The following is a 20,889-nucleotide window of genomic DNA, read 5'->3' on the forward strand; positions in this document are numbered from 1 at the left end:
GAATACACTATTTCCAGGTGAATAATCGATATAATTGAAGTATTTAGTGTATGAAGGGTATTAAAAAAGACTAATTTCAAGAGTAGCCATCATCCAAGAAAATTCATTGTATTCCAATTATCAAGTTGTATGATTATACTAGTATCCGCTGTGATGCTTCGTTCGTCGCCTCATCGCTACTGACAATATATACCGCAGTGCTAGGCGAAACGTCAGGTTTAAAAACCTGCCATCAAAATAGCCTTGACACATTTACTCAATTGTTTCATTGTTGGGGAACAAACCTTTATTCCTTGTCAAATTTCTAAACTTGAAAACAATTGAATGACACCGTGTGCAATAATTCCTTTGTTACACAGTATAATAAAATCTAATAAATCCATTTCGCTGCTAAAAAAGTAAAATGAAGACCTTCTCATAGTACAGAAACTACGTAAGATGATTTCGAAAAACATATATCAATCAGTTTCAGACTGAAATTAAATTCATTGAAAGATTGAAATCAAAAGAAACACAATGCTGAATGGTGGAAAGATAACATTTGAAAACCTAAATTAGATCAGCAGATGACGAATTAAATTGACAACTGTTCAGTAACGACAAAACAGTAGAAAATTCAATATTTTTTCTTTCCCAGATATACCAACGAAAATGTACTTCTCATTCTATTCACTATTACATTTTCTAAAGCTCCACGAAAGAAACATTCACTTGGAAAAAAACGAGATTGCCACAAGAATGGTTTCTGTCAAACCCATAAAAATTGATACTATTGTATTCAAATGTAGCTACAAATTGTTCAAATCCCCTCGTAAAACTCCATCGCTCCTACAGCCACCCTTAACGATTTCCCGAAACTTTCGGTAACAAACTTTTTAACGATTTTCTCTTCTTTTCAGAGGGAAGTAAGTGCCCCACCCCGGGCTGTACCGGTCAAGGACACGTCACAGGGCTCTATTCCCATCATAGAAGGTAATTTTTTTTGTAAAAAATAATTTCGTTTCAAACTAACGTTATTTATTTCTATAGTCTGTCGGGATGTCCGCGCAAAGACAAGGTTACTTCGGAAAGTAAGTCGAGAATGCGAATTTGGTGTCTTGTTCTCGTTGATTCTGGCTGAATTATGTTCTCAATACTGAGTGAATCCATAATATACACTTCTAAAGGTTTTTTGGCTTTCTACTTCTTCATTATTATATCAGTGATGCAGAACTACCATAAAAACCATTTACAGATTTTTTTTCACATTTAAACCGAAAGAAATAGTTCATCTGAAACAGCTTCTGCCCCCCACTGTTATTGAATTGAACGAAAATCACCTTTTTCAGTTTTTACAACTGAAAAAGTCTGGAACATTTTGGAGCATCATTGAATATCCCAAATTATTATAAAACATTCCAGAACATTTTTGAATGCTGTGGAGAGCTCTGGATCATTCTGGACGATTATGAGGCTTTGTTTAAACTACTCTTGAAAGTCTAAATTTATGGGAGCCGAAAATTGATGATGTTCACCTCTCAGTGCACGAATTTTTTAAATGTTTCGCTGATCTTTCTTCAAATATTTCAGTATGTATCTCGTCTTCCATTTCTGATCCAGGCAATAGAAATATGTTTGCGGAAAATCCATGCTAGAACTATCCTACCATGAAAATTAATGAAAACTGGTATATTTGAGATAAAATGCTTGAATAACTTTGGACTTGGTTGTTGAGAAGCACAAAAATTGAGAACATAAATGAGCTAATTATCGCAACGTTCACTCTTCCACAAGCTTTTTCAATTTATTTTCTTCTCGACTAGTTTTGCTGCATTTTTACCGGGTAGAGAGCATATTATTTTTATTTTCGAGTAGTTTGCATCCATCATAATCCACCCCATTCCAGTCCCCGACCTGACGCAAACGGAATCAGTTTTGGTTTTGAGTATAATAACATAGTTAATCTGTGTGTGGAAAAATCTCTGTGTGACCAAGAATAACAATCGAAAACGGTTCACAAAATCTTCAAATTCAATAAATTTTTTGTTTTTATTTGATTTTATCTCTCTACCCGATTATTTGTTTTGATTTTTCTGGTCTTTTGATGTTTCCACACAGTTTTTATTATACTCAATCGAGGTTGGCTAATACAAGAACTGAAGAACTATCGAAACTTATAACATAATTGACATGTTTCAACTTTGTGAAAATTCAAATTTTCAGTTTTTTTTTTCAATCTCAGTATTCTACAAAATTCATTAATTTTTTTTAAATTGGCCGTATATACACTTTGATAATGAGACAATAATACTCATTATGGTATATGATGAACTCCAAATATGTCACAATGATTTCTGAATACTCAAAAGGATGAAAAATAGATCCACTAAAAATCTATCAAAATCATTTCAAGTAGATTCTTCACAACCTAATTATAAAAGTGGATTTAGATGAATTCTGATTTCATATTGTAGCTATAGAAACAATTTCTGTTTTCCACACATTCATTAAAGAGGTTATGTCATCAACTTTGACGTGGTGACCTACATGAATGAAAACAAATAATAAATTGCAAAAGCCAAAAACTTCAATGGTCCACCCTTACAAAAATTTGAAATTATGAGACCACATGAAACTCAGAAGAAACTCATAAACAAAAATATTCTGTCTATTTGTTCGGTAATTTTGACATAGCTACGGTTAAATTGTCACTTTGTCGATGATAATATCAATTTCTCTTGACACCGATATTCGTTCGATATGAAAATGAACAAAATAAACAAAGTATTCAATGATTATCTTAGTGAAACTTGCAATAATCAAAGTAGTTGAAACTTAAAAAATGCTTAAAAAAGATTCTCTTGGGAACTTCAAAGCCGTTTGGATGGACCCTATACCTATATTTTATTTAAAAGTTAATAAAGATAGTATCCTATATAGTTTTCACATGAATAATAGAGTTACTCAGATTTCATTACCAGGTTTTTCAATTTTCGAAATGGAAATATCATCTTGATGATTTAATTGTACTGCCAAATTCTTCTTATGATGCCCAGATCAATTCAATTAAATTATTTATCAACCATCTTTAGAAGGTAATCACAAATTATTATTTCATTTACGGTTCTATTTTCGTGGTACCATCACTGTTAATTGCTTTTATTTTTGTATGTTTGCGTGCATTATGGAGTGGTGCTTGTTGGTTGAGTTAGAGTAGCTTTGAGCTAGACTTCGCCAAGGAGTACCAGAATCTCCTGTAAACTATTTTCATTTTCAAATATATCTTTGTATTGTTTTTTTTTTTGTATTATCAATAAAGCCGATTTATTATTATTATATTATTATTATTATTATCCTTGTATAGTAATTGTGTAGATCAATATGCAATTCTCAATATGTGCATTTTTTGTGACAGTGTAGTGACAGTCGAAAATACATTCTCCTAATCCTTTTTTGAATGAGTTATCTATAACCGAGGCTCACTACATTCAATAAAAAGTTTTGTTTTTGATTATCGATCAGAAGTTCTTGAATCAGCTAACCTTAAAAGAAACAAACTGATTCTATTATCGTGACCTAGTCCTTGCCCTACACGAGACCATCCTCAAGTGCCCGACCCCGGGATGCAACGGAAGAGGCCATGTTAGCTCGAATCGCAACTCTCACCGCAGTTTGTCAGGTTGCCCAGTAGCAGCAGCGAACAAGCAAGCTGCTAGGGAACACAAGTATCACTCGAGCTTGGGCAGAGTCAAATCCCCCAGCAGCTCCCCTTTCGGCGGTAAGATCTTCAATGTCGAGTCTGTGTGAACTTTCCAACTCCTCTACTTGTCTGCCTGCATAGTTTTCGCACATTTGTTATGGTTCGCCTAACACCGCAGTCTTAAATAAGTATTTTGTTCTTCAAGGTGGTGCTCAAAGCGAATTCACTCAAAGCTACGAAAGCAAGAGGTCTCCTACTTCGGAAGACGTTAAGCCCAATTATTTGGTTTATGGGAATCCTTCAACGACGTCAGCTGATGACAAGCCTACTTACGACCAATTTTACAGTTCCAAAACGAATCCTATCAAGCCAGATCCGATGAAAGTTCCAAAATCTGAATTAACTGCTAGTAATTGTTGCAATGTTGCTGGACAAGGAGAACTTCTAGTACCAAAAACAGAAATGCCAAGTTCTTGCAGGTGAGTTGAATGTCACGTATTAGTATTCAATGAAACCAGTCCCAAGGGTAATGTAAAGAAGGGCACCTATATACAATTTTCCTTGATTTTTTATACCACAATAGCTTGATTAAGATTTACAACTATCGATATCGATAGTTGAATATTCATTCCCATCGATATGCATGTCGAAGAATATTCTGAAATGGATCACACTGAGCTCCATTGCTCATGTGCTAATCTCATCCTTGGCAAATCAAAAAAATCAAAAGTGTCGAGCGATACGTAATATCAAAGAGAGACTATTGCTTTTGAATCATTTACAAAACGATTTGTGGATACTTTTTGGGAAAAAAATGTTTATCAATGTTGGCTTTCACTAGCAGAAACATGCGTATGTTTATTTCTCTTCATTGTCTAAATAATATTTTTTAATGGAAATTCTCAGTTACTCTAATATTTCTTAACAGTTTATAAAAATACTTTTGATCACGAATGTCAGCTTTTGTTTAAAAACATTTCCTTCCATTCCGAGTTACTTGAAAATCCTTCATTGGTGACATTGAAGAAATATTGTGAGCACTATGGCCAACAAGCTGCTGATCTCCTTCATAAAATGTATTACCTTCTCAGCTCGATGATTGTCTTGTCTTCATTCAGATCAAACGAATTCTGAAAGTACTCAATCTCACTCAATCTACCAGAAATAATTCTCATTAATATCAATCATATCACCTGAAACATGTTTCAACTCACATCAGTGTTTTTATCTGGACCTGGAACAAAATAAACTCAGGATGTTAGTAACCAAGTGAAATTCTATGGTGAAAAAATCCAGATAGTTTTTTCTGATGAAATAAATGTCGAAGAAAAGTTCCGCTTTCTGCTTTAATTAGTTTATCGGATATCTAACGGAATATCAATAAGTCTGAGCACAATGACTTCACTGAAACAACTTATCAGAAACATGGAATACTGCTTCAAATCAGAAGGTTCAGCAACTTCTTTCATGAAGCTGGAATTTCAAATATTGCCTACGTATTTAAAGAATTACCCTTCACCATACTCTGAGTATGTTCGATTTCATTCATAAAAGAGTCCTCCGCCTTATTGGAAACCTATCCGGAACATCAAAGAGAGAATTAGAGACTTTTGTCTCACTTCTACAGATACCTTGACTAGAAAGAAGATCGACTTCGAAGTTCTCACAATATAGTTCACTGAATCCTGGAGTGTCTTAATTATCTCCTTAAAATGGATCCATTTTACCAAAACACAAAGTCAGCTTCAATATCTATGAGTATTACACATGATTCTTCTCTTCCAAATGAGGTATAATAGCAGTAGTATCTATAAGCCCTCTGGTTCTCTGTCGAAATTTGTCTGCCCAGAGAGGCCGATTGTTGAACCTAGTCAAATTTTGTCATTGGGTTATCTCTCCCTCATGTTTATCAAATACATTCTATCAGAAGTAATTCCTGAATCCACATCTTTCTAGATCACCTCCGTCGGGAATGAGATCAGCCTACGAACCCTACATAAATCAAGATTCAAATTCTTCTTCGATGTCAAGTATGGACACGATGAACTCGAGGGGTCCACATCAAATTCACCACACCGCTCCTCACATGGGTCCCCATCACAATCCCCAACAACCAGGGTACGTATTTGTTTCCGTCATAGTTATCAAAATCTCAGTGATGTAATCTAATTTCAGATACAATATGGATCATCAAATGCCTCACCGATCTCCCTACCATCAGTCACCAATGTCCGAAGAAATGTATCACAGGGAGCGATCCTACGCTGAAATGAGCGATTCAATGGGAAGTGCTATCGCTAGACCAGTAGTCACCTATTCCAACGAAATAGTTAATAGATCGTACGATTCAGCTTTAATAAATTCGGCCAGTCACAGGCCGTATGATCCTGGTACCACCAGTTTCGAAAGGTAACTCAACAAGAAATATGTAAACTGTATACATTAATGGCATTACTTTTTAGGTACGACTCTAGCCAATGTGTTTCTCTTCAACAACCCTTGGGACCTCCAAGGGTACCACCACAGGGTATGTACGGGTATATGGAAGAGCATCCGGAGCAAAGGTATCAGCAAGAAGCCGCAGCTGTTCAACAGCATCAACTAGCAGTAGCGAACGCACAAGGATTAATGAAAAGCGAAGAGCAAGAATCAAGTGGACCCCTTTATCCCAGGTACGGGTTTATTTGAGTAATATAATGATCCTGTCTGAACCGTTACGTCTCATCATGAAAATGGTTCGATGATTGTGCAAGATAAATATATAATATGCCAGGGAAAAACAATGAGATTTTCAAAAGGAATTTAACTCGTTCGATTGATGACTTATTTATTTTGTAGAAATTCATGTTGAATATAGAATAAAGAAAATACTTTTGTCTAGTTTCTACTGTGTTTATTTATTCGTTACGACCGGTTTCGGCTTATAAGACTTGAAAATGGCCTTATAAGCCGAAACCGGTCGTAACGAATGAATAAACACAGTAGAAACTAGACAAAAGTATTTTCTTTATTCTATATTCAAAAGGAATTTATTTTATGATGAAACCTTTGCCTTTCCAGAACGTATATCTGGCGATCAGTTGCAAAGCCAAGATTCGACGTCGACCGCCAAATTTAATTACCTATCCAGTTCTGTGTAGATTGTTCAGTTTAAAAATCTGTTTGAAATCTGTTTTTCCGTTAATCAGCTGCCGCCCCCATAAGAACGACAACTCTCAGAAGTTGAGAAACTTGTGCGAGCTAAGGACTAACGAGGTCTTACTTTTTAACGTGTGATTCCTAACACGGTTGCAGAATCATTCCAGCTTCAACCAGATAAATTATCTCAGGAAGAATATCTGGTCGAGGCGGGAATCGAACACACGACCTTCCGATCGTGAGTCGGACGCACTACCACTGCGGCCAATTCCACAACAGTGAAAGAGTTCATATCATAATTTTGCTTTGCCAAGCTTGTTTAAGGATTGTCCTGGTATTCAAAACATCCATTTTAAGGCGTTACATCTGTCTTTGTCTCGGATGAAATGCATTTCTCAACTTTATATTTAAATAAAGTCTCCAATATTGTAATAATTTTTTAGAGATATGCGTGTATTTAGAATAGTATTATAAGTAATAAAACGTAGGATATACACCAAAATATGCATTTTTTAAACTATAAACTACCTATAGCTGGGATTTGTTTACTAAATTTTATTCCCATTAGTTGAGGTGAATATTGGTTGAAATTTGAAAATAAACCTTGAATCTCTGGCGTAGATTAAATCCAAAACAAACACTTTTCCTAATCATCAGAAACGCAATGATCCTCGTGAAGCGGTTTTCACCAAGTATGTGTCATCAGGAGATGAAGAAGTCTTCTTCACCTCCTGGAGACGCCAAAGAAAAGAATTGTATTTCTGGTGATTGGGTAAACTGCTTTTTTGGATTCGTTGAAGTGTTTTTCATATTGTAATAATGAAGATATTAATTTAGGGTTTGATGTGTTTCTCTTTGAAAGTATTTGTATTTATTGTTTACCAGCATTGAGCCAAAGTTTTCAACTATTTCGTCAGATATTCCATTTGTATCGTATCACGAGTCACCGGTCAGCTTCTGTGTTCATTTCCCTGAAAATAAATTGAGTTATTTCTCTGCTATATATCCCTCGCTGCCCTCCTCTCGAGTGACACATTTTTTCAATTCAATTTTCAGACCAATGTATCAGTACGACGCTACGAGTGGCGGTCCCCTTCCTGTGGGCTTTTCAGCAATTAACTTATCTGTGAAATGTGTGACAACGGCCCACGCTCAAATGAAGGGGCCACATACGTCTCCCGGGGGCTCTGTTATCGATCTTTCGACGTCCAGCGTCACCACTACCAGTCCACAGGTGAGTCACTTAATGCGATGTAGGTTAATTGGAATGATTGATAGATCTCTTCGTTAATTAGCTGTACTCTTTTAGTGCCATTTTGCTCATTGGACTGTCTGTCGAAAGATGAGAAGTACCACTTTCAAATGTATCATATACAATGATAATACTAATTATGATACCTTCAGACAAACACGTAAATATCGTACATGGTAACCGATGAAAAAAATTAGTTCGTTCATTGGTAATTTGCGTTGGTTGATTCTGTGACCTAAATGTCGAATCTATTATCAAGAAGAGTCTATATAAAGTCAATCCGAACAGCTAAATAAGACACGAATGCATCGGGTCTGATAGATTTACTAGTTAATACCATATGAAACCTCCCATATAAAAATAATGATTAGACCACGTAATTATACCGCCGTCCATGACATACAAAGAAACTGCCGACGTTCGGCAACTATTTAGTTTATATGCAGTTCGAATTGACTTCGTATACACTATAAATGAAAGTTTGAAATCATGAATATACTGCCCCGTTGCTTGATATTTCAGGGCTCTCAACGATGAATATTTACGAAACTGGAAGTAACATTCGTAAAATCTGACGATACTTCTAAAAGTGGTTTCATTACAAAAACAAATCATAGAGTTTTCTATCTTGTTCAAAATACAATTACAATGAAACAGATTGAATATTTTTGGTGAAATATGGAAGTTGCGTATCTGAACCAGTTGAAATACGATCGGGTGTGCCTCATGGATCTCATATGAACTCATTATATCTTCTTGTAGGCAAATGAGCTTGATCAAGTAATCGGAAATAATTCATTCTTGAAGCTTACTAATAACTTGAAGTTATCTAAAACAGTTCGAAGTATTTGTGGCGCTGACTTTCTTCAGTCGATTTGGATAATTTCTATGAGTGGTGTTAAATATACTTGCTGAAACTGAATATTAATAGATCAGTTTCTGTTTTAAAATATGTTTTTCCGTTAACCAGCTGTCGCACCCCTACGAAAGGCAACCCTCAGAAGTCTGAAATTGTACGAGCTAAGGATTAACGAGGTCTTACCCTTTAACGTGTGTTTCCTAACACATAGATGACATAAAATACCATCCTCACGTTATAATAATCTTATTGATAGAGTAGAGTCGAATAAAAGTATTGTCTCTCGACATATATATATATATATATATATATATATATATATATATATTATATTGCAATTGGCTGCACCGCGCTGATGAGGCCAATAGCCAGAAACACGTATCCGCGGTTTGCCTCCATATTTCTTGAGTGTTCTGTTCACTAATTTCCTTCTTTTGTTTGATTTGTATCATACACACTCGATAATATCTATATGTCTGTATATATATATATATATATATATATATATATATATATATATATATATATATATACAGACATATATATATATATATATATATTATATAAATAGTATGAAAATAATGTAGAGGGTGTAAATGAGTGTTGGAAGGTGCTTGATTGTCAAAATTTTTCTGATATAAAAAGCAAAACATTAAAAATCGAACACAAAGCTACCTGAAAAAGAGGCGCAACAATTTATTGAGATACAGAAATGAATCCAAGCCTTAACATGGAAGCAACCAAATAAATTTGCAAGTTAAAAGGCGGTGCATTTTCAAGTACGATAACAGGTACTAGTGATGGTTTTTGTTAAATTTTTTCAGATGAATCCTGGAGCTTTGAGGTCTGAAATTCCGCGAATAAACCTAAAGGTGTAACAAAATAACCAAAATACATTTTCCCCGAACGAATCTGACCGGTAGTCGTAATTCGAGAGTCAGTACGCGGCTTTTCAAAATCCCAAAGCCGCCGTCGACTTACTTAAAGCGTCGTTATCCCGACCCGAACCTGAATAAATAACGTCGAATAACGAACTGTGATGCGGTTATTATATTTTCAGGTGGCGTACAGTTCACCGCACTACGGTGGCCAAAGAGTCGGAGGCAGCCCACAAGCGGCGGCCAGTCCCCACCTCTCGGCGAGCCCCCAGGTGCCCAGCCCCCAGGGCCAGACGCTGGACCTCAGCGTTAGCAGGCTGTCCCACAGGTTGGTTGTGTTTTGTTTATTTATTTACGAGGTGTGTTCGCTCAGATTGGCCGCAAAAGTCGGGTCTCGTTCGCTGTTCGGAGTAAAACGTCGGCCGGGAGAGGTTGATTCGGAGAAGACTTCCGGTTTATTATTCATCACGTCGGTTGCGATAGGAAGTAAAAGAATCGTGTCAGTCGTCCATATCGGATGAGGATTCCGTTTGGAACACATGAATTTTCTCTAAGTTGACGATACTGTTTAGTTATTATAAATGACAGTTGTCATACATAGGTACACTTTAGACAAAAAATATCACACCAGCACCATACACCATCAATTCGTGCATCCGAATGAGTCGGCAAAGTAATGAAAATTAACTGATGTTGCTTCAGCTCCAAACATTTCAACCGTTCAATAGAGAATCGCTTTCATTTTTTAAATAGAAGCAAATAAAAAGTCAACCTTTGCTATAATTTTGGGGCAAGTTCATGAAATTCGTCAGCAATTCATTCATTGTTTTATATATAAACACATTATATTTTATATTTCGCATTTTCAACCCCGATATCTTGAAATTCAAATATAAGATAGAGCCATTCCCATTTTGAGGTTAAACTTCAATATAAAACTTATTTACTGTGGAATATGAAATGCTCACAGTTAATTAGTGGTGAAAGTAATAATCTGCCTATAAAATTTTCAATTAATCACATTGAACTGTAAAACGATAGATCTTCAATTGGTCCAAATCTCTTATAAATTGCCAATGGTATTTTCGTAGGTATAACTTTCTCTCTACGATATAAATTGCCAACCAACTGTCTATCGCGTATTATATTGATGACGCATGTGTAATGTTTCTTTCCACCAACTGTAATTGATATTTGTTTCATTCGCTATGTGTAGTTGTTTTCATAATATTCAATTTCCATGTATTTTTCTTGTTATTTAGTTGAAGTAAAATTGTGAACGATAAAAATGACTACTGACACAATAACAAATAATAGAGTAGTCGACTAGGAAGAAATACATGTGATCCAAATGAAATCTTCATTCGATACAAATGATTCGGTGTCAATTTATACCTTTGCAAGCAAATTCACAAGAGACGTATGGAAAAGTTGTATGTAAGTTAAATAGAAGAGGAAGGAGATTTTCAAAAGAAGTTTCAAAGGTATTTTTTCATAAATATTTCAATTTCATCAGATTAGTTTTTCAGATTAGGTACATGGGAAAAATCGATCTTGAAATTTTCCCTGTTCGGTTTTTGGCGAGTGGAAGTTTTTGAGTAACTTCAACTTCTCTATTCAAAATATCCTGCCATTCACTTGAAAGGTTGCTAGTGAGGGGTGGAAGAGAAAACCTTTGAAAATTTAACAATGAATTTTATTTTACTGTATCAGAAAACGACAGATCCTCTACACTTGTTAAATCTGAAAGAAATGCTAGCACATACAATTTTTTTCAATCAGAAATACTGCATTTTGATCACATTTTACAGGAAAATTATTTTAAACCTCAAACATGTCCAATTAATATATTTATAGTTGCTTGAATTGAATTGGAGAAGTTCTGAATTCCACTAGTAACTGTAGGTAGTATCTTTTCACCACTCCATGGTGAAAAGCCACTACCGTCACTTCAGGTTTTTCTACGTTACAAAACTACTGAGGAGTTTATGGAAAGCCTCTATAAAACGAAAGAACTCAACTTGTGCTATCTATTTTTCTTAAAAACAAGAGTTTTTTGAATCTATGTTCTAATCTATGTTCTATTTTCATGACATTTCATAGAAAGTGTTTTATAAGCATGATAATAATCGAGGTTATTTTTTGAAACATTTTGGGAATCTAACTCAATTAGAACTATGTTCTAAAAATTTCGACTTTTGAACTACAGGGAGCTGAAGTTTTCGAAAACAAATTTTTCATTAGCCCAAAGGTATTTTCTGCTATGCAAAAACATTTTTATCGTTGCCAGTGTCGTCCCTACCTAATTTTTGCTCAGACATTTCAAAAATTGATTTGACATTGATTTCCAGCAATGTCATTATTGATGAGGAATGAAAACGTATCTAGTAGGTGAGAAGCAGATTTTGTTTTGATAGTTGCCTTCCCATTCTAAATGTAACAGTATTAGTTGGAACCCGTTGAGCAAGAGGTTCATACGAAAACCGGAAATTGAGAAGATCATTCTGCCAGGATTGTGTCATCAACCTCTTAGTCTACCATATTCGTGAGATGGGTCTAGATGTTCCTGACAAGAGGTGCAAAGCCGTTCATGAAGTGCCTAAGATTCTTACATCGACAAAACGCGAGCCTATAACTACTTTATTACTATCATTGGCACTCCTACATTATTGACAGATGACCGGTGTTGCTCCGGGGATTGTTGAATCCGTTGTAGGAAATAAGAGGTGCCGAATTCATTGAAACTTTTCATTTTCCACTCTCAGGCTCAGACAAACCAATAAACCTGGTGTAGTCCTCCTCCATCAAATTGAGACGATATTCATCGTGCAGTTTCCACCTCCAATGAAGCGATCATTTTCCGAAAAGATGAGAAAAAACAAATGAAATTTCGGAATTTCGTCTTCGAACGTCTCAGAGTCTACACAGAGTTGAAATGGTTATTCTGATTGCTGGAGTTCTTAGTGGAATGACGCCCTACCTACTTCAGATCTCGAAATCGAACCAACTTTCAACCGGGCCATGGCATTGCGCCTGCTCGGGGCTCATTATTCCTCGGACCCAATGATCTCTTAGCTCACGGTACAGAAAGTGGATCTGAGCTTCGGAGAAAGGGCTCGACCGACGCAACCGTTCTGGTAAATTCACAAAATTCACCACTCTTCAAAAATCCAAATAACTCAAGATTATCTCCTATGATTAGCAGCCTGAGGTCTACCCCGACTATATACAGTAACATATGAACTCGGGTTCATAAGTAACTTGACCACGAGGTTCTATTGTTTGACTTTTTATATTGTTACGTCCTACAGCAGTCCTCAATATTATGTCTATTCGTGAGCATTTCATAATAAACCAAGTTTAAGGTCATGCAAATTCAATAATCTCATTTGATAATTCAAAATTGCAACTGAACACTATACTCCACTGAACTGAACTGAACTTCTTTATTATCGCACTTATTTCACTAGTTTACTTTTTTATTAGTTGCTTTCTTTATTCTCGAACTATTTTGCGTTCTGAACCAGTATGTGAACTAATTTGATCTGTCTCTGCAGCTTGACGTTCTCTCATATATATACCACACTCGAACATTCTTGTTTATTCTCCTATACACGTGAACATTCATGTACCTATATTCACAATATGAAACTTAGCACGTGCCGATGCGACGTCATGCACGTTATGTTGTCGGATTTGTGCCGTTCGCTCTCACGCCATGTTAGCTTCGTCATGCGCGTAAAAATATTTTATATCAGTCAGCAGGTCCTAGGAATGGTTCAAAATATGCCTCCTTTCTTTCTGAATCAATGAATGAATAGATTGTACCGGTGCAGTTTGCGATATAAAGGGAATACTTAACCATGAAAAGGTGACACAGCCAGAATTTTATGAATTTTTGATATTTTGTCAAGAAAAGGTATACCTAGACTATAGGGGCAATTGAGAAGAAAATGGGGCGTCTTTTGTTGACAACTGTTGTGGTCAATATCTGATGAAATGTGAGAGATGAGAGGTTACCATTTATTCTTCCATTATCTCTGCAACAACTTTCACTATCGTCTTTTAGACGAAATTGCTGCAATTGGAAAATGTAGCAGGGCAAAACAAGTGAATGTACAGAACTTTTTACAATTGTTCTGATATTCCAAAGAGCTGTTAGATCGAAATGATTAACCTCAATATTTTCACTCGTATTACCTTCAGAGCAATGATATACCCAAAGAATTCCACTCGGGATGTATTGCTGGACTTAAAGGAATGGAAAATGCGATGATGTCTCCCCTTTCGACGACATGTATCAAAGTAGAACCCAACAATGTATTCGTTATTCAGATTAGCCCCACTACTGAGGCATATAGAAGGTCAAAAACTCCCGTGATCTATCATTGCAGAAATTAAATCCCACCAATAAAACCCTCATTATTATTATCATTAATAATATTTCGAATATTCAAGATGGTGGCGGTTAAGTATTCCTTTATCAAAAAATCATTTTTCAAAATTTCCGGCTGTAGAAATCCGAAAGCACTTTTTCGAAATCACGCGGGTGCTGCATCGATGATTTTTATAAAAACCGCCATATTTTTATAGCAGCGATACGAACCCGCAATACCAAAACGGCCACAGTGAAGCTGTACCGGTACAACCTCGTCCGCCCCCCGGCTACTCGCCCCCGCGGGATGAACAAATGGAACCTGTCGATTTCTCAACCGCAAATGAACCCACCGTTAATTTCAGTGGCGTGCGGCCTGTGGCGACCTTCGCTTCAAGCGCTGGCGGCGGGCCCGTCTTGGCGCCTGGCTCCGGCTACAGCAGAGAATCCACCCCCGACAGCGGAGGCAGCCACTACATGGATGCCTACAGGGATCCAGCAGGTACGTATCAATGTTTCTTGCCCTGAATAATATTGACTACGCGATTGCTATTTCTGCACCAAGTTGAAAATCAGAGGACAACGACGAGGTCGTTGTCAACGTCACTTTCATTCGGCAAAACGTGTTGGTTAATGCGACTGTTTGGCGAACAGGAGAGCCAGGTTCGAATTCTGGTCGGGATCAAATCAGTTTTTCTTTCATTGATATCTGCATACTTTCAATTTTGACTCTTCCATATTTATATTATAGGCGATAAAACTTGTATTTATAGTCGGTTTATTTCATGCAATCCTGATGTTGCTCATATATGTGAGCGATTCTATAATGAAATAACAATTTTACTTCGAATGCATGAAATTTAGTTGTTTAATTCCTCATAACCAACAAATGTCATATTCTTCGCATCAACACCACGCAGAAATGAATTAGAGATGTGATTCATCGGTCATTCAACTCCGTTGCTGGTTAGTGCACCCGGTCAGGTCACATTTTTTCAACTCAGTTTTTCATCTATCTCGGCATACAGCCAATTTACTCTTTCACAATAATGAAGATCTTGATGCATCTACTTGTTAATAAGAAACATATCCACATATTTTCGCGCACACTTACTTGAAGCAGAATCACTCCAACGAACCATGATTTCCAACTTGGTCGAATACGAGGGATGTGGGATTTGTGAATTGATTGAGAGAGCTACTTATACATGCGCCGTTGCCACGTAGTGAAATATCTTATAGATTACAATAACTTTGTTGGTCGAACTATGCGTCAAAGATGATAACTCAGCAACGACTGACTTTTTCAGTCAGGCATTGTTGAGACTTCGAAATCCGCAGTCGTTGCGAGGACCTTCGTCCTCGCAGACTACGGCCTTCCAGTCCGGAATTTCTTTTAATTAATTCACTTATTCATAGTACATTCCTTGGTGAACACTTTATCATTTTTCCTAGGTTATGGTCCAATGAGTCCGCACCCAGGTTACGGTATGACTACAGTGGCGAGCGATTATTCGTCGAATCCGTACACACCATACCCCACAGGCGGTTATTCATGTGCCAGCGGATATCCGGGAGCGGTGACAACAGGATATCCTGTGCCTCCCGGTGGATATTCTCCCAGCACTTGTTATTCGATGCCTCCACCTCAGCATTCCCTATCGCAGCACGATAAGTCGCCAAATAAAGACAGGTAGGTGTAGTTTCTCAGTAATATCTGAACTTTTCATCAATTTCTCTCGTTAAATGTAACTCGAGCTCAGTAAAACAACCTAAGGTAGCAAAAAGTTGGAAGAACTTTGAAGAGAAGAATTTGTTTTCAGGAATTTCCTGAAACTGAACTGAGAGAACGAACGGCGAAGGTTCTGCATTTTAACATTAGAGTAAAGTGTTGTATTCAATGGAGTGGTAGACCATTCTCAAAAGACAGATTTCTATTTGCTTTCTCCTTCAAAGATGCTTATGCAATGAGGTTATTTTTCTCAATTTGCTCTTCAAATTTTTGTGGCTTTAGCATTGGCCAGATTGATAAATGTATTAATATCTGGTCCATATTTCCACAAGGTATCATGCGATTGTTGGTTTAGTCTCCTGAAAACTCATTAATACAGTTTATTCTATGATTTTCACTATAAAGGGTTTTACAAACCGCGACACGTGTTTCGCTATACAATAAACTGTATCAATAAGTTTTCATACGGATTTTCATCAAGTACGGCCAATTCTATTAAATTAGTGTCCTGAGTTAGCCATGGTATAATTTCTGAGGTTATGTGATCATTTAATAAGCGTTGTGTGTACTCTCTGGAATCTTAAGAGACTTCGAGGACTGGACAGCGAAGGGCTCAGATACTCCATGCATGTTTGGGTATAACTGATATGATTTTAAAAATCAGCAGAATGATCTGGTATGCGTGCGCCACAATCCACAATAAACCTACGTGAATAGATTGAAGGAAATCTTTTTTATGGACAAAACATAAGCACTACAGGAAAATCCTTAAGGCGCTATAAAAGCGGTGACTGTGCGTAAGTAGCGATTCTCATTGGATTTGAATCGCTGGACGAGATTATATTCATTTGAAAAAACGTTCTCAGGAAGTTTATTCCACATACACGCAGTTCTCAAAATGGAAGAATGTTGATTCAATGAAGTTCGACGTGTACTGAGTGGAACCTCAAAAGATTAGCACTCTTGGTGGAATCAAATGTGCTAAGTTACTCGAACACTTCCTGTGAAAATATCTATAAAAGAGAGACAAATCTACAACTTTTCTTCGATGTTCCAGACTATCAAGGTTGCGCAAGTGTTGTTTGCGCTCCAGTTAAGCAGGTGGCTCTTTTCTGGATGGAATCCAGCAGTTTCAGGGTATGCTTAGGGGCGAAGCTCCATACATGAGAACATTACTCCAAAGAAGGTCTAATCTGAATTTTGTAAAGCATCAAATGGTGCTGAGGAGTGTACAGTTTTCTGGTTCGGAACAGTATTCCAAGCTTTTGAGAAGCAGCCTTTGTAATTCCAGTGACATGATTATGCCACAAATAGCGTTTCTACTAAATTATTATTATTTCTTCAATTAGTTCTTCATTTGATTAAAATAGTTCTTATTAGTTTGAGTATAAAGTAATAATTTCTTCATATCATTTTTATTTCATTTCTTTTATTACACTTTTTAGTACACGACCATATTATTCAAGCATTATTGAATTAATAAATTGAATAGGATCCAAAAATTAACATGATATGAAGCACTTTTTAGTCTCCTCAATTAATATAACTAACTGCCAATCATCAATATGCGTCATTTTCAAAATGAAATTCAATTTCAAATCTCGAATAATTTCGAGATACATCGACAACAAAATATTCAAGTATCATTATTATTGATTCGGTCTCGTTAATTTAACAAAACTAAGAATTGATCTCATTAGCGGACTTTATTTGTGCCACTCCGTATAACGCCAACGACACTGAACCCTGATAAACAATCCATTTTAGAATACCTGCGAGTCGGTGACGTCTTGATTGATAACGTGAAGAAAATCATTTACTCAGATTCAACACTTATTTAATAATGGTTATCTGCATATGTTTATCGAAATCCGCAATCTATCTTCAAGTCTAATTTACCAGTTTGTTCGGGAGGAATATGGATAAAAATATGTTCAGTAATTTTCGGTTCCGTTACCCTTAGGAGGTTCAAGTACATTTTGTACGAGACTCATATCATGGAAGAGATAAAAAGGTAACATATAAACATATTCTGAACAATTTCTGTGTGATATGATTGTAGTTTTTCTAATAAGTTAGGAGCAGTTTCAGTGCTTTTTTTTTTCATTACACTAGATTTCATACCTTTCCTATTTTTAACTTTTGTAAACTTTCAAGCATTGATTTTCTTCAAATAAGCAGTATTTTGTTAGGACTTTTACGGTGAATTGTTGGAATGAGTAAGTAATTCATGATTTGTAATCTTTATACATAGTTTATTGGCCCATTATTCTTGAATTTGCACTCGGAAGAAAGTTTTTTCTGTCTCTCTCTAATGACAACAATGGATTTTTAGGTTAGGAAGTGCTTTTTCTACAGAGTGATCGAAATAATGATCGATATAAGGAGTTAATGATATTAGAAAGAAATGTTTCACTTATATACAGTGTTAACGGTTATTTTGTAGTATGGATTTCATTGTAGTTATTCAATTATTTCGTTTGTTCATATGTTCGTTTTTAAAACAATTTATATTTTATTCTCACGTTAGTATTTTATATTTATATTGTTACAAAATATTGAACTTCTCATTTCAGTTGCCCTGACCAAATTATTAAATTTGGCGAAAGTTTGACATATAACAGTGAGTTTTCTTTGTAACATCTCAATAGGTAATTGACTGCTACCACACGAAACACCGATTTATAATCAATTCAATCCAGACTATATTCGTACCTGAATAGGTTGACTTTCACAACTATCTGTAGAAATGTACTTATTAAGTACTACAGTTTCTACTAATTCAACCTAGGGGCGGTGACTGACTGATACTTACAAAAACGCGTGGTTTTTGATTTTTGTATCGGAACTAAGTAGTTGCTTTCTAATGACACCAGTACATTTGACCGTTTTTTTTATTCAGTTACACATATTTTCGCCGACAACAAGAAACCTGTTATTAGGCAAATATAACCACAAAAATGTAGTTTCAGTTCTACCGTCTCCCGTTCTTCATGTACAAAATGCTATTGTCTCCATAAAAAGTCGTTTCCCGAATTCATCATGATTAAAAAGGTTTTCATTTCTTCTAAAACTAACATCTCAAGACAAAAACTATTTGGTTATCGGTACTAACACAAAGGCTTTGCTAACCTCACCCACTGATTTTTAAATGGCTTTCATCATTGCCATCTTTCGGCGACCTAGTTTCAGCGAGAGCCAAACCAAGGACAGTAAGGAGCTGATTCAGTGCCCAACCACTAGCTGTGATGGCACGGGACATATTTCTGGCATCTACGTCACCCATAGAAGGCAAGCAACATATCAACTTCTTTTGTTGACAGGACTGTGCTTATATGATGCTTCTATATAGATTTCTCGAATGTGGCCTATAGTACGAACCTTGCGGTATAAATTTTAAAACAAACTGATTGTTGCGATATTATGTCGTATAAGCCTGGTTCTGTTATAATAATCGAAGCCAAGAGTCCGTGTCAGATTAAATTGGTATCTTCAAAAATATACTGAGTCAGGTCCTTCGGTCATGACAAAATTAATAGATATTGGCTAAATATTACATCAATGGATGGATCGAACGGTTCAACAATAAAAAATGAGTTGCCTTGTGATTTATTAACCGAGATATTCCAAATCACTGAACTTTTTTTCTATAAAACTGAAACAAAGAAACAGGTACAGGTTCCTTTCTTCTGAAGTTTCTACCCAGCGTATGTTGAGCAAAATTAATATATTTTACTAGCTCATGGTAATTTCGTGTGACATATTATGCTGAACAAATTTTAAATATCTCTAAAAATAAGATGCAGTGAACCTAAAAAGAAAGTGTTGATTTTTTGGTAACCTTCAATAGTACTTAAATCTAAAATTGTCAAATTCACCACAATTTACTGGCTCTCTGTTTCTTTAAGTTTACATGATTCCCATGAATAGTCCTAAATATGGAGATATTTTGATCATAAAAGTAACTGAGATGCTGATTTGGCTGATTAGATATTTAATTGAAGATCATTTATCTCAATATGTTCTGATTCAAGTTTATCGGATCTAATTGCAATATTTTTATTTGTAAGAGCTCTAGTTAATATTCATCATCCAATTCAAAGATACACTTGGAATCAATCTCCAAATAAAAAAAATATATTTTCTGATTATGAACTTTCATTATTTCCTTCATGATGAAATATTGACTGATTTGATTGTTATTATTGGCATCGATTTAATGGTCACTGTTATTTTTAATTTATATATTTCTTTTGTCATGTATATTTATTTATGTATGTTATCATATTAAAATGGAATTATTATATTCTTATTGAGATTCATTAAATTCGGGTACATGAATATGTTTATGGAAAACTTCTACTCTTAGGTATTCATGAAATACTGTCCACTTTGAGATATGTTAAATCAATTGCTAGAGTTAGTGGTCATATATTCTGAATTAATTTTTTTCATTAATGAAATTGTTTCATGTCCTTTTTTTCAATTACAGTTTGTCTGGTTGCCCTAGAGCAGATCGTTCCCAAATTCAAGCACACTCACAAGAGTTGAAATGCCCAACACCAGGTTGCGATGGCTCTGGTCATGTAACTGGGAACTATTCATCTCATCGAAGTTTATCGGGCTGTCCTAGAGCCAACAAACCGAAAAGTAAACCCAGAGATGGTCAGGACTCTGAACCATTGAGGTGAGTCATCTAGAATTAATTCATTACGAAAGTTTTTACATGAAACGTAGTACTTTCAAATATTGAGCAACTTTGTAACAGGTTGAAGCAAAGCATTTTCATTATAATTTATCACTGTACTTCGTAAGAAATATACATGTAATTTCGAGACTATTTAGAACTGTTGATCAAAAGTCGATTTTTTCACGCTCTCAGATGCCCAATACCGGGTTGTGATGGATCTGGACATGCGACAGGAAAATTCCTATCGCACAGGAGGTAATCTAGATGTTTCTGTAATATGTTGAAA

General features: G+C 35.8%; 1 protein-coding gene across 2 annotated transcripts in view; it reads left to right on the plus strand.

Annotated features, from left to right (window-relative positions):
* LOC111517914 (uncharacterized) overlaps window positions 1–20,889 on the plus strand; it is a 1,107,665-nt gene that overhangs the window by 1,079,004 nt on the left and 7,772 nt on the right. The window contains exons 3-15 of one of the 2 annotated variants that reach the window (XM_074175687.1): window positions 900–972; window positions 1,030–1,070; window positions 3,560–3,757; window positions 3,885–4,158; window positions 5,636–5,797; window positions 5,855–6,088; window positions 6,142–6,351; window positions 7,874–8,051; window positions 9,989–10,134; window positions 14,400–14,683; window positions 15,637–15,874; window positions 19,100–19,204; window positions 20,406–20,600. In XM_074175687.1, the coding sequence (XP_074031788.1) occupies window positions 900–972; window positions 1,030–1,070; window positions 3,560–3,757; window positions 3,885–4,158; window positions 5,636–5,797; window positions 5,855–6,088; window positions 6,142–6,351; window positions 7,874–8,051; window positions 9,989–10,134; window positions 14,400–14,683; window positions 15,637–15,874; window positions 19,100–19,204; window positions 20,406–20,600 (2,338 nt within the window). The remainder of the gene's footprint in view (window positions 1–899; window positions 973–1,029; window positions 1,071–3,559; window positions 3,758–3,884; window positions 4,159–5,635; window positions 5,798–5,854; window positions 6,089–6,141; window positions 6,352–7,873; window positions 8,052–9,988; window positions 10,135–14,399; window positions 14,684–15,636; window positions 15,875–19,099; window positions 19,205–20,405; window positions 20,601–20,889) is intronic. The other variant, XM_074175686.1, reaches the window with a different exon arrangement.

Source organism: Leptinotarsa decemlineata, unplaced genomic scaffold (assembly GCF_025532065.1).
Source record: "Leptinotarsa decemlineata unplaced genomic scaffold, Ldec_3_MD MMD2_tig00001064_RagTag_RagTag, whole genome shotgun sequence".
Lineage (NCBI taxonomy): Eukaryota > Metazoa > Arthropoda > Insecta > Coleoptera > Chrysomelidae > Leptinotarsa > Leptinotarsa decemlineata.